Below are 14,384 nucleotides of genomic sequence, written 5' to 3'. Positions count from 1 at the left end.
ATATTGCAAGCCGATGATGATTATGATCGCAAAAGAAAGGTCCGGATTTTATAAAAGTGATAACTGACTTCACAAGTCAATACATGGAAAGGTCTGCCAAGATCAATGGATGTAGAAACTGTTTTAGAAGAACATCGGGCGTTGGTAGCCTAACAAAGAAAAATGGATATGAATTTCATGTGTAAATCCGTTGATGACTTGCCCGAGCCGGTTAAAGAAGCGGGTTTAGAAGAAAATTAAAAATTGCTAAACATTGGAGATGAAAGGTTTAGTGTTTTTTTTAATTTTATTGTTTTCTCATATATATATATATATATATATATATCTCGATGTTTTTCTTCCTTCAATTGTTGTACTTTTTTAAAAAAATTATATTAGTATGGAATTTTATTTTAAAATCTCGCTACTTTTATATGAAACGAGTTTATTTAATTAAGTTTAAAAAATTAAAAATATATATAAAACAGTTGAAAGATGGATTTCGATGAATGAAAGGCACTTGCATGATTAAAGAAAGTTAGGACTTAGGAGTGAAATGAGGTGACGTTAATATGGATGCGAGAGAGCGCGAAAGATAGTTAGGGATAAGAATAACACTCCCACCATTCTTAAAAAGAAGTACCCGCTTTATTTGTAAAAATTCTAGACTATAATCTTCCGAAATTGGGTTTTCTAATTATATCCGTGTGGTATTGCACAACCATCTTGGATATGCATTTCAATAGTCTTAAATTGCATATTAAACAAGTAACCTCAATTTGACATTAAAATTTAAAACTATTATTTGACTTTCCAATCAATCATGACTGTCGTAACTTTGTTATAACTTGATAATTCATAAATATAAAAAACCTTATTTAATAAACAATAAAGTACATTTGGAACTTTGTTATTAATAATATAGATGGTAATAATATTAGATGGCACAAGGGACGAGCCCGGTACTAGTATCGAAAATCTTGATCCCGAAAATCGTAAACTTTTGTTATTGGTACCGAAATGTTTGGTTCGTTACCGGTATTTAAGTAACGTTCGGGAAATACCGGTACTACCGAAATGTTCGGTTCGGTACCGGTATTTAAGTAACGTTCGGTAAATACCGGTACTGTACCGGTCCCATAAAACTCAAAACCTTGGTACCGGTACCGGGACCAACATGTACCAATACCGAATTTGTTAATCCGTAGTTGGCTACTCTAGTTGAATGACATGTGAAAAAATTATTTTGTTTTAACGCTTTATTCCCGAAATGAGAGAAAAGAACATAACAAAAAAATTTGTTTTCGTTTATTTCTTATTTTATCTTTCATATCTTTTATTTCATAATTCTTTTCAAAGTAGAGAGAAAATATTTTCTTCCAACTTATTTTTTTATTTCTCCTTGTTTTTTTGGGTTCATTTTGTTTTCCTCCATTTAATGAAATTTTGGAATAAATTGGTTGTGACTCAATGGTAGAGCACTCACTTTACTAGTGAGAGGTAAGGGGTTCAAACCTCACTACCACCAATTTATATGGGAGATATGAGGGATGACCATGGTTTGCCATGGTTCGAGTCCTGATCTCACCCGGTTTTACCGGCTCCTTGCTGTCGTGCCATTTGGCGGCCGTGGGGGTCGGGTTTTATCCGGTGAATCCCTCAATAGGTGGACCGCTAGGGGCTTCGTCCGTCCGGACTAGTGGCCGGCTCGGGCTACCTTTAGCCAATGGGGGCCGCGTACGGAGTACCCGACGTTACTTAGTTGGTCGTTCAAAAAAAAAAAAAAACTTAGGAACATAACCTTCTCTCATTTCATTTATTTTCATTATTAACATGATAATTTTTTTCTTTAATTCCATTTCATTTCTTTTCCATCCAACTCAAGAACATATATATTGTAATAGTATAAGTAGATTTATTATATACATGGATCACTTATTATTAAAGTTAAATCACATGTATAAACCTGGACAGAACTTAATTTTCCTTCCATAAAAGTATCGTATATAATGATTTTCAAAAAAATGTGGTTTAAGCTGCTCGATTCAAACGAATACCACACAGGCAGTCTTCCTACAGGCATGTTGGTTACTAAAAAAGGCTAAGGTGTTCAACAATACATCAAAGCCTACGTCGTTTGGTACTTTTAAGTAGAGATGAGATAATTCTGCACCGGTAATGATTTGGTACCGTTGGTACCGAATCGGTATCAAAGTTTTGAGTTTCGGTGTCGGTATAGCATGGCACCATTATTTCCCGAATTTTACCTTAAATACCTTAACCGATATTCAACCGATAACGATCCGAAAATTTCATTACCAGTATCAAGAATTTGTGATTTTCGGGATCAGAATTTTCGGTACCGGTACCAATCTCATCCCTACTTTTAAGATACAAAGGAGAATGTTTTTATTTAGGTAAAAAAAAAATACAAGGTTAGAGTAGTCAATAATTTTTTTCACTGAGTTCATAATTTTATGGTCACCGTGAGTTTATATGGAGATGTTTTTACTAGGCGGGGTCCCCAGAATCTTCTGTTGTCGAATCAAATGGGGTTGACAATTTGATTTGTTTTGTATTCGTTTTGACTTTTGAAGATGACCATTTCTAATGATAACTTTAAGTACATTTCGCCCAAAACCTGATAGTCAAATTACAAGGAAACACAATAGAACTCCGTAAAATTTACCTACCCTGAGAAAACCTACAAATAGAGAGCCATAATTTGCACGCACAAGCTTCGCTTCTACTTCTTCGACTTTGCAGTCATTCGCACATACATCTAGTTCTACCTGACTTTGTCAAGTGCATTGCTAAGGGCTAAATCTAATTCTAAATGTAGTTGCAGTTCTCAACTTTAATAAAATGAGACGATGCAACAATTACTGAACTTTAATGGGTTCATTTCTAAAATATTATGGGTTCAAATGGATTTTCGGTGATATACACTTTATATTAAACTCAAAACTTTATATGGTGTCGCTTGACATTGATCACCACTATGTAGGTCCACCACATAAGGTTATTATTAGTGTAAAGATATTAATGTGGTTTTTTTCTTTCCTTGGTTTTGAGCCCAATTCGCTAATATATACTTAATACTACAAGTCTTAACAAAATTTCTGCCGTTTAAAAACAATGGAATATTGGAAATAAAATTAATGAATGATTCAAAGGCACTAATAAAAGAATGAATCCACTAGACTAGTACTTTAATCTCGTGTTATGAATATCTTTGACTAAATGCATATTTTGTTTGGCTGTATCTAATAGTGTTGGCAAAATTTGACTTTTGTCTATTTGTAAATTTGTTAATATAGCTCAATAGTCAACAACAAGACTTTAGGCAATTTATAATAATGAAATAAATAATTCCATCAAAAAAATATATGCAAGAGGGGTGGCCGGTACGACCTGCATGCCATGCCAACTCTTGGATTAGGTAGTGTTTCAAATAAATGAGTACCAAAGGATTAATTATAGACTCTAATTAGAGCATGTTTGGGATTGAGTTTAAAAAATGATTATGACTTTTCAAAATTATTTGAGTACCAAAGGATTAATTATAGACTCTAATTAGAGCATGTTTGGGATTGAGTTTAAAAAATGATTATGGCTTTTCAAAAGCCAGGATTTGAGGATTTTGAAAAACTGCTTTTTAACTCTTTTAAAAAGCTAAAATAAGAAAGTTTTTTTATGATTGTCAAACACATTTCAACTTATTAGTTTTTTAAAAACCCTAATAAGCCAATAAACATTTTTCAAAATCAATCCCTAACATGCCCTTAATATTAACCAAAGGATTAATTATAGACTCTAATTAGAGCATGTTTGGGATTGAGTTTAAAAAATGATTATGGCTTTTCAAAAGCCAGGATTTGAGGATTTTGAAAAACTGCTTTTTAACTCTTTTAAAAAGCTAAAATAAGAAAGTTTTTTTATGATTGTCAAACACATTTCAACTTATTAGTTTTTTGAAAACCCTAATAAGCCAATAAACATTTTTCAAACTCAATCCCTAACATGCCCTTAATATTAATCCACTACAACACTTCAATCTCATATATGGATATGTTTTACTGTATTACTCTTTTATAAGTTAGTAAGTTACTTAATTAATACTCCATAGTTATTTATTCCCTAGATGAGTAAAAAGGGAATTCATTTTCATTATGTTTAATTACTAGCTTTTTCTTCAATTAGTTATTAGTGGCCATAATTTATTATTTAGAAAAAATACCATAAAATAGATTTCAATTTTACTTAATATGATTTGCAATATTGATATATATTTTTTATGTGTAAAAAAATATGCATTTTTGAACAAAATATAATATCCATTTTGCAAAATTATGATGGTTAAACTTATAATTGTGATGTTAGCTAATAAGTGTGTTGTCTTACGGTTGTTATCTCAGATTCATTGTTAAAATAAGAACATATATGTTAATATTGAAACAATATATGCATTGTTTATTGGAACAATACTTTGTTACGCTGAAACAATCTTTTGTTAATGATAGAATTAATTAATTTTGGTTAATAAAAACCAGCATATTGATTATAATACTGATTGAATCAATATAACCAGTCCAACACAGAGAGAACTTATTTTTTGTTAACAAAAACACATCGATTAAATGGCCGGTACCCAAAAAACCAACACACACTGCACGCATTAAGTAGAAAATCAACTTGGGGCTAATTCACCCTAAACCGAAAAAAACGTCATCAAACGTACGGTACAAAATTTCTTTATTCAAGTGTGCTTGAAGATCTAAAAATGTTCAATTCTTAGTTACAAACTAATACTAGTACTGCTTAGTACCAACAACCAAGTAGACTTAGGGGTTATCTGGTAATCTAGTATTAAATCAATAAGAAGGTGTCGTGTGACTGAATAAGAAATAGCTTATGAATCATTTTGTGTGTCCCCGAATCTTAACCATTAAGAGGCTCCGGTCCATGAGCCATTAATATTTAAGAGGCGTAACCATTCATACTCTACCTCTAACTAATTTAGAGGTGACCTCTTAATAGAATAGCCCCTTATTGTTTTTGAGAACCGGATGAAACCATATTTTTTGGTCATGTAGTTGACTAGTTGAGTGGTATAGCATTTATTGTCTAAATACATATGACGAGATTAAAAGTTGACAAACAACTAAATCAAGTTTTTAATCAAGTCTCGTTACTTAATGATGTCCATTGTTTACTAATACAAAATAAAAAATAAGGCGAGCGTAATGTTAGAACTGGAGATCTATGAGTTAGAAATGTTTGTTAAGTGGATGAGCCAAGATCTCAAGTACGTTGTTAAAATCCTTTTTACAAGAGCTAACCCTTCGTTGGCAAAAAAACACCTAATTAGTTAAGTTCATTTTGAATGATGATTGTTAGCAGCTTCAAATTCCTTTAAACAAAGGACAAAACTTTTTCATAATTTTAATACCCAATATGAATTAGGGAAATGAAGACTAGTAACGCATGGAGAAGTAGGTGATTGTAATATATTGTTTAATGTTTATGCAACCTTACCATTGACTTCCTATTTTACAATGTAACCCCTATATATAGATGATGTATCAACCCTTTATCAATCACAATAAACTAGCACTTTTTCTCCTACATTAATTTGTTACTTGTTAGACCTCACATACACATATGGCTTTGTCAAGTTTTTCGTTTTTGTTTAAACTTTCAACTTTTACATTATGTCTATTGGTTCTGTTTGGAACAACTTCAGCTCAGCTATCTGCCAATTTCTATGCCAGAACGTGTCCGAATTTTCGTTCTATCGTAACAAGAGCTGTGAATACGGCGGTGTCAAATGAAGCTCGCATGGGAGCGTCATTGCTCCGTCTTCACTTCCATGATTGCTTTGTTAATGCAAGTCTCCTTCACTTTATGATCACATATTTACGTTTTTTTTCTACTCACGTTCGGGTCATTATTCTTATACATATGTCATGTTATATTACCTAGTTCATCTCCTAGTTGACATATTCTTACGATCTCACCATAGTACAACATCGCTATTGTATTAGTAAAATTATACATTAATTTCGCACTTTTTATAAGACTAATATAAATTTAGAAAAAATTGTTGGATTTTAACCTTTTTTCTTGCCTGGAAATAAAGTGTAACAAAATAATATTTATTCTTATGCTCTGTTTAGTAATAATGCGTGTATATGCATGGAAAAAGTCTTGTATATATTATATTTATGTACACTTATAAATTTATTCATCTATTCACAAAGTATATATTACTTGAAACCTATAGATTGTTTTTTTTTAATTTTTATACAATTTGAATAGTGCGGAGAAAAGTTTGTCCAGTCCCTGTAGGTATCTTTCTAGATTCTTTTGAACAACCAACTAAGATCCAAAATGGTTTGAACATATGTTAGTTGAAATATCCAAATTCTCTTACTAATATAATATCCACTTACTACTTTGCATGCCAATTATTGGCTGAAAACCTATCCTATTTGAATAGATTATTGTCTCCTCTCTTGATGTTTGTAACTTGTTGACTTTGAGATGTTAGCTTTTAAATATGCTTTTAGTAAGTTGAAAATACGAAATATATTCCTAAAAGTGCACAGATAAATTTATTACAATCAACTACATAACTTTTGCTTACCTGTAATGTTTATTAGTATGTTTAATCACTACATTTTTGTAGTAAATTCTTATAAATACTGACTTGAATAGGTTATCAAAGACAGATTTCTGATATATTTTCTCATAAAATGTGGCTGAAAATAAGAAATAATTTGTTCAATTGAATGATTGTGTAGGGGTGTGATGCATCTGTTTTATTGGACGATACCGCAAATTTTACAGGAGAAAAAACAGCAGGTCCGAATAGCAATTCCATTAGAGGATTCAATGTCATTGATACTATCAAAACACAACTAGAGCGCCAGTGCCGTGGTGTCGTTTCTTGTGCCGATATATTATCTGCAGCTGCCAGAGACTCCGTCGTGGCTGTAAGTAAAACCAAAGAGTTCAATATGTAAAAAATTTTCTTTTAACCGAAAACAAATTTCACTAGATTGAGTTGGCTGATTTTGTTATTTTTCTTTTAACTTTCTGCAGCTTGGTGGGCCAGGTTGGAATGTTTTATTTGGTAGAAGGGACTCAACAACTGCAAGCTTAAGTGCTGCAAACTCTAATCTCCCAGGACCAACTTCGAGTCTTAATGCCCTTATCTCATCATTTTCGAACCAAGGTTTTACTGCTAATGAAATGATAGCTCTTTCAGGTTAGTTACTATAGCCTATGACTTTTTGTAAACAATTATCATAGTAAATAGTAACCGTAACAACAATGATAACAGTGATTCAGTTATTAATCATGGGTGATTAGTTGTTTTTCAATGCAGGAGCTCATACAATTGGTCAGGCAAGATGCACGACATTTCGTAATCGTCTCTACAATGAAAATAACATAAATGCATCATTCTCAGCGTCAGTGAGACGAAGTTGTCCTTCAAGTGGCGGTGACAACAATCTCTCACCACTCGATTCTTCACCTAGATCTTTCGATAACAGATACTTTAGTGATTTGATTAACCAAAGGGGATTATTACATTCAGATCAAGAGTTATTCAATGGAGGTTCCGCTGACGCGCAGGTGAGGACTTATAGTTCGAATCCACGTACTTTCTCTCGTGACTTTGCAAGTGCAATGGTGAAGATGAGCAACCTTAGCCCTTTAACCGGCTCAAGTGGTCAAATTAGGACGAATTGCAGAAGAACGAATTAAGCTCGTCTCTTTTTATATGAAAAGAACTGTGTTAAGAAGCTGATATGGAATCAGTTATTCGAAAATAATGTTTGTCCTCTTTCAAGTTTCATGTGTTATATTGTCTGTTTTTTGTTATCTTGCAAATCATGAAGTTATAATTTATGCAAGATGTTTTGTTGTAATAATTAAAGGTGTTTTGCAAATGTATGTTGGTTTTCTTTTGGCCAGTTTTCAATGTTGATGATAGTATAGTACAATATTACATTTTATATATAGACATATATAGAACTCAAGTTTTATTACTTTAAATCCTAATGAAGATAAACCTAACATCAGGTTCTTTATCATTCATAGTGTGTTTGTACATAAATCGTGGAACATTAAGATAAAAACTAAGGCATATGAATAGATCCGGTAAACATATGAGGAAGTTGGCCATTTGTTGAGAGGTGCTAACATTAGAGCTCCTAGTGTACAACTTCTTCTCTTACGAGGTGGAAGTCAATCTCAACATGTTTTGCCTGTGCAAAAAACTGTATTGAGTGAAACATGATCTACTCGAAGATTATGATACGATCCATCTTGCTCCCCGTAATTCCCGTGTCACCTCACATTATCATGCAGATGTAACCATAAACCATGTGATCCTAAAACATGTACACTATTGGTTTACTTATTCTATTCTGTTAGTTTACTTTTTGATTATTGAATGTGGTACTCCTAGGATAGTAGAATAAATGACCTGAATGTTAAATCTTAGAGCAAGTGAATCAAGAACACCAAATACGATTTTGCATAAAACGTTTATGCGACTCTTTTCATTAATAGAAAACAAGAACAAAATACTTTCTACTCTTTCTACTCTACTAGAAATAAACCTTTTGATGGGTATATATAATACCCACAATTCTAATCATACTCAAACTAGGAAACATAATTAAACTAAACTTCTAATTTATTTAATAATAAATAAAATATAACTATGACACTAAGTTATTCAACTTGGTCCCTGAACTTTGGATCTCCACCAAACCGCCCCTTGAGATCTTCCGTACCACCCTTATACTTTTTATATTATCCATTCGGGTCCTTCAAGTTGGTGTTGCTCCAAGTTTTACACTGAACCCACGGTGTCTCGAAGGTTGGATTCACTCATGCAACATAGTTCTTATACCTCAAACAATAACATAAAAGCAACGGAAATATCTCATACAAATTAAGTCAAATGTGAAATAAGTACAATAATATTGTCTTGAACACAAGTTTGACTACTACATATGCCAGTGTTCAGCCCGGATAAACTCGTCCAAATGCCACTACTCCTTATTCTGCCCTAGCTAACATGTCAACCTTATTTGTATACAATAGGTTAGCCTCGTTGAATGAGTTTTAACTTTACTACTCTTACTCTCTCTTTCGATTATCATAATATAATAATATACGTGCCTGAAACATAAATATAAGTGTAAAGAAATGTACACTGCATCCATAGGCTCGCCTATTGAAATATAACTTAATTTATGAGTATAAAATACGGAGTAATTGGCTAAGTCTACCACATTGCTACTAACGTCGTAACACACCTAACTACCAAGTGACCGTTGTCATTTACTTGTTCTCTACCAATTGACCAGTTTCAAATAGTGCCAAAATGGTAATGCCTGACTACATCTACCATAGAATAACATTCTTTCATCCCATGAGTAAGGTGTTGTTTGTTTTTAAGAGGTTAAATGTTTGCAGTCCGCGGATCACATCTGCTGATATCTGTAGCAGAAGATGTAGACGAAACCTCTGCAGTCTGAAAAAAAAGACTGTTTGTTTTTTAATGTCTGTAGACTGTTAAAATCAAACAAAGATTTTTAAATAATCTGAAATTTAAATCAAAAAGTTATTCAACATCCAAATTTAAATAATAATAAAAAAACATTGAAATAATATTTATAAAACCATGTTGAAGGTGCATTGTTTGATAGATTATGTGCTTAAAACAATGTTGAAGGTGAATTGTGAAAGTTGACAACATTTCCTCTTTTATATCTATTCTTTCTTTTGATAACATATAAAAATATACAACAAAGACGAAAATAAAAATAAACTTGGTTTAGGGTAAAATATTATGTTCAAAAGGATTATTAGATGTCAACAAAACCCAAACGCAGTACATTCTGTTTTAAAGCCTAAATGTCCAATCCTATAATCCTAGGTTTATTCTCGGCAAATCTCATAACATTATTTCTTTAGTAGAAACATACATGGCTATTTGTAATATATATTTTGAGAACACATCGGTAAATTGCTAAAATAAACTAGTGGTGTATGAACTGTGGTAGTGGGTAGTGGTGCTAGATGGTTATAGTGGTAGTGGGTGGTGGTGGTGATGGTGATGGACGGTGGGTGGCAAATATTGGCCTAAGGCAATCTTTATTTCACAAAAAAAAATGCATTAGGTGAAGTTACATTAGATTTAGTGCAACATTTTTGTTAAATAACGCAACTGTTTCTTTTAAATGCAACACTTTTAAAGGGTTACATTTGAAAGAAACAGTTGCATTATCTAACAAAAAGTTTGCATTATGTCTAATGCAACTTCAGCTAATGCAGATTTTTTTGTGAAATAAAGGTTGCCTTAAACCAATTTTTTTGTAGTGGTGGTAGATGGCGGTGGTGGGTGGTGGACGATGGTGGAAGTGGACAGTAGTGGTGGTAGACAGTGGTGGGTGGTGGACAATGGTGGTGGTGTTCGACGGTGGTGGCGTTGGACAGTGGTGGAGGGTGGTGGACGGTTGTGGCAGACTTTGGGTGGCGGTGGTGATGGATGGTGATAGTGGTAGTGGTGGTGTAAGAAGGCGGCGGTGGTAGAAAGCGGTGGTGGGTGGTGGACAGTGGTGGTGGGTGGTGGACAATAACAGTGGCAGACGGTGGGGTGGGCGCTGGTGGTGGCGAATAGTGGGTGGCGTTGGTGGTGGCTGTGGTGGTGGGGGTAAACAGTGAATGGTGTTGATGGTGGAAAGTGTGTGTTGGTAGGGTGTGATGTTTTAACCTTCTGCAACCTTATAAGATCTCAAGTGGATGAGCCAAATCTGCACCAAAAAGAGCTTGCGCAGATGACAATGTTTCGTGTGATCTGCACGGCGCAGACAAAAGAGGTTACGCATTCATTTTTCAAAAAAACAAACAGCTCCTAAATCCACGTGAAAGTTTAGTATATTAAACCATTCATTATACTTACTAAAAAGATGCTTTCAAAACTTTTTTTCTTTTAGGCACTACATAACCATATACGTATGCACTCCACTCCAAAACATAAATATAAAAAAGTTCGATCTAAAACTTACTTGATAACGCTACCTTGATGATCACAAGGTAAACACCTTCTAGGGATTGACTAATTGAACTATTGTACAAGATTCACATAAGAAACCATTATTCTTATCCGTATTAACGCCTTAGAGTAATCGTCTCACCTAGGTTCTCACCGATTCCTAGTTATAGCTTATATCCAATTGTCTCTCGCTCTAAGGTTATTGCTTGCTTAGTAATCATCTGAACCTATCTCTCGATAAGTTTTCGTCTAACTTGGTTACACGATAACTCCTCGAGGCAATAATTTCAGGTAATCGATAACTATGGCATGCGATAACTACACTCGAGGCGAATACTTCACCCTTTTTCAACTGTTAACTAAGTGATAACCACAAAACTAGTATTTAGACGATAACTATCCAATAAACGCGAGAACTATAACAAGGTGATAACTATGGTCTTTAAGCGAAAACCACATCGTAAGCGATACCTTACCAACCAGGAAAAAACCATCAGGTATGGAGTGAGAACTTGCCCATTTCAACGAAAACTGCCAAACATATCTAAGTTTTACGACTAACCTTGAAATATGAATCAAGATCCTAACTTCATTAATGCTCAAATACCCTTCCTTTTAAAGAAGACTTACCACAAGCGAAAACTCTAAGGTAGCGTTTGGTATGCAGGAATAGAGGACGGAATGAAATGACCCATTGTGAGGGAATGGAAAATAGTGTGTTTGGTTGACCAAATGAATGGAATGACTCATTACCTAGTTCATTCCATTCCCTCTAAAATACCCCAATTTCATTCCATCCATACCCCATGTTTTTTTTTCATTTCATTCCCTCCTTCACCCTACATCACCTCCACCACCCTCCCAACATCAACAACCACCACCACCACCAACCGCCGCCGCCACTGCCACCAGCCACCACCATCGCCGTCCACCGCCACCTACCGCCGCCACCACCCACCTCCACCAACCATCGCCATCGGTGCCAGCCACCCAGCACCGCCAGCCGCCTGCCGCATATATCAACCATCGCCCCACCATCACACATGCTGCCCACCGTCACCGCTGCCCATCACCGCCGCCACTGTCACCGATCACCACCATCGGCGTCCACCGCCGCCACCACCCACCTCCACAAACCATCGCCATCAGTGCCAGCCACCCACCACCTCCAGCCGCACGCCGCATTCATCAATCATCGCCCCACCATCACACACGTCGCCCACTGTCACCGCTGCCCACCACCACCTCCACTGTTACCGCCACCACCACCTCCACCGTTACCGCCACCGCTCCCACCACCACCACTCACTACCATTTTAATTTTATTTTATTTTTTTCTTACCTACCAACAATACAAAGTAATGATTCATTTCATTCCCATGTGGTAACCAAACATTTCATTGGAATGGTAATAACTCATTCCATTCCTTTGTCCATTCCATTACCACGTCCATTCCATTCCATCGTCCATCCCATTACCCCATACCAAACGGACCCTAAGTCTTGTCTAGAAGAAAGTGTATATCTTGATCTTTCGAGCTTGATTCCACATATTTGTTTCACAAGAATTGTTCTACGAGTTGAATCCTACCAAAATGATCCAATCTTGATCTCAGTCGAAGCTTTCTTTCTCTAGCCGAATTTAGAGAGGCTTGGTGAAGAAGGAATGGAATGGTTTATGACAATGATTAGGCTTTCTCTCTTAAATGCCCACTAAAATTCCATCTAATCCCTCTTGCATTTCTAAAACTAAAGAACCAATCCAAAAAAGATTAATTCCTTTATTATTATGATTCTAAACTTAAAATTTTCGAGATAATACATTTTTTATAGTTATTTTCAGTTATTTCCATGTATTTATCTCTCTTTTATTGGGGTTAGGTTGTAACCCTCTATAACTGCCTTGAGTAGGAGTAAATGTGTCTGGATGTGAAAGGCGATATAAACAATCGGTTCAGTCTAATCACCATGGTGACAGATTTACTCGGTAAGTTCCAACTGAATATAAAAATGACCATTTTAAGAATTTGAAAATCAATCAATTAGCCATTCAAGAAATTTAATGGGTCAAAATGACTATTTTGTCACTTTCTCAAAAATTTAACTAGCTATTAGTCAACAATTTAGACAAACACTAATGAAAAACATTTAAAATCTTTGATTTTATTCAAAGAAATGCAGGATGTTTTAGACAAACACTTTGTTTATATGAAAAACAATTTCTCGTCCTCCATTACGAAATTTATTATTTATATCACACAATTTTTTTCGTTGTTTTATCTTACTATTATAGAAATGCAGGATGGCGCATTAATTTAGTTTTTTTTTGGTATCACCACTTGCCTATTTAATACACTATTTAAGTCAATAAACGTTACTTTTCTATGTAAGTTAATAAAAGTTGGTACATCGTTATGAATAATTCTTTTAAATTTTTAATTACAAATGACTGTTAATGAGTAGCATGAAATAGTCTTTGGATTTAAAATATGTTTACATGGAGATACCATCAATATCTAGCATATAAAACATCAACGTTTGGACTAAATCACCTTGTAAACGCGTTAGGGATGTAATGACAAAATATTATCACATGGAGATAATGTTGACTCCAAGTTATCACACACTCACACGACGTTTTCGTGGAAAATCAAACCAATGTATAAGATATTTAAGATATACATATATTTATTTGAATGCTAATTAAGATATATAATTTATTTATTTTAATCAAAGTATTTATAATATGTACTAAAATCCAAGATTTTTGGCCATTTTGAGTAACAAACCCCCAATTGTTATTACAAATTATTTTTAATGGTTTTCAAATAGTTTTATTTTTTCTAAATTAACTTTCAGTTTGTTTTAAAGTGTAGCCTTGAGAAAGAAATATCGGGAGATCTTCTCCTCATGCGGCTAGCAAGAAGTCGGTAGAACTATTAAGGGTGTGTTTGGAATTCCTTATTCGAGTCCAAAAGGACTTCTTGTAAAAGGACTTATCAAATATAACTTTTTAAAAAGGAGTTTTCAAGAAAAGTGTTTGGATTAACTTATAAGCAATAAGTCAATTGGTGTTAAATTGATGGTGGTAGGGTTAAATTGATGCTGATAGAGATAGCTATAAAGGTTAAATTGATGATGGTAGGGATGTAGTTGAGAGCCGTAGATGTTAAATTGGTGTTAAATTGATGATGATAGGGATGTAGTTGAGAGATGCAGGTGTTTAATTGATGGTGGCAAGGTGTAGTTGAGAGCTTGGTGGTGGTAGGGATGATTGAGAGCTGCAAGGTACCTTCTCATCAAACCCAAAAGTTCATAAAGT

The 14,384-nt window shown here is 34.3% G+C and overlaps 2 protein-coding genes across 2 annotated transcripts in view; both read left to right on the top strand.

Moving 5' to 3' along the window:
• Positions 1-14,384, top strand: part of LOC143568452 (cationic peroxidase 1-like) — a 32,147-nt gene that overhangs the window by 11,198 nt on the left and 6,565 nt on the right. The gene's annotated exons all lie outside the window — the stretch shown is intronic.
• LOC143568453 (cationic peroxidase 1-like) lies at positions 5,015-7,772 on the top strand. The gene is made up of 4 exons (XM_077054610.1): positions 5,015-5,868; positions 6,786-6,977; positions 7,087-7,252; positions 7,373-7,772. Exons 1-4 carry the CDS (start codon positions 5,644-5,646, stop codon positions 7,753-7,755), a joined length of 966 nt encoding a protein of 321 aa, XP_076910725.1. The 5' UTR covers positions 5,015-5,643; the 3' UTR covers positions 7,756-7,772.

Source organism: Bidens hawaiensis, unplaced genomic scaffold, assembly GCF_021521415.1.
Source record: "Bidens hawaiensis isolate Kalapana, Puna unplaced genomic scaffold, B.hawaiensis_p1.1 tig00023992_1, whole genome shotgun sequence".
Classification (NCBI taxonomy): Eukaryota; Viridiplantae; Streptophyta; class Magnoliopsida; order Asterales; family Asteraceae; genus Bidens; species Bidens hawaiensis.
Note: the sequence above shows the minus strand (reverse complement) of the source record. Positions and strands in the feature narration are given on the sequence as shown.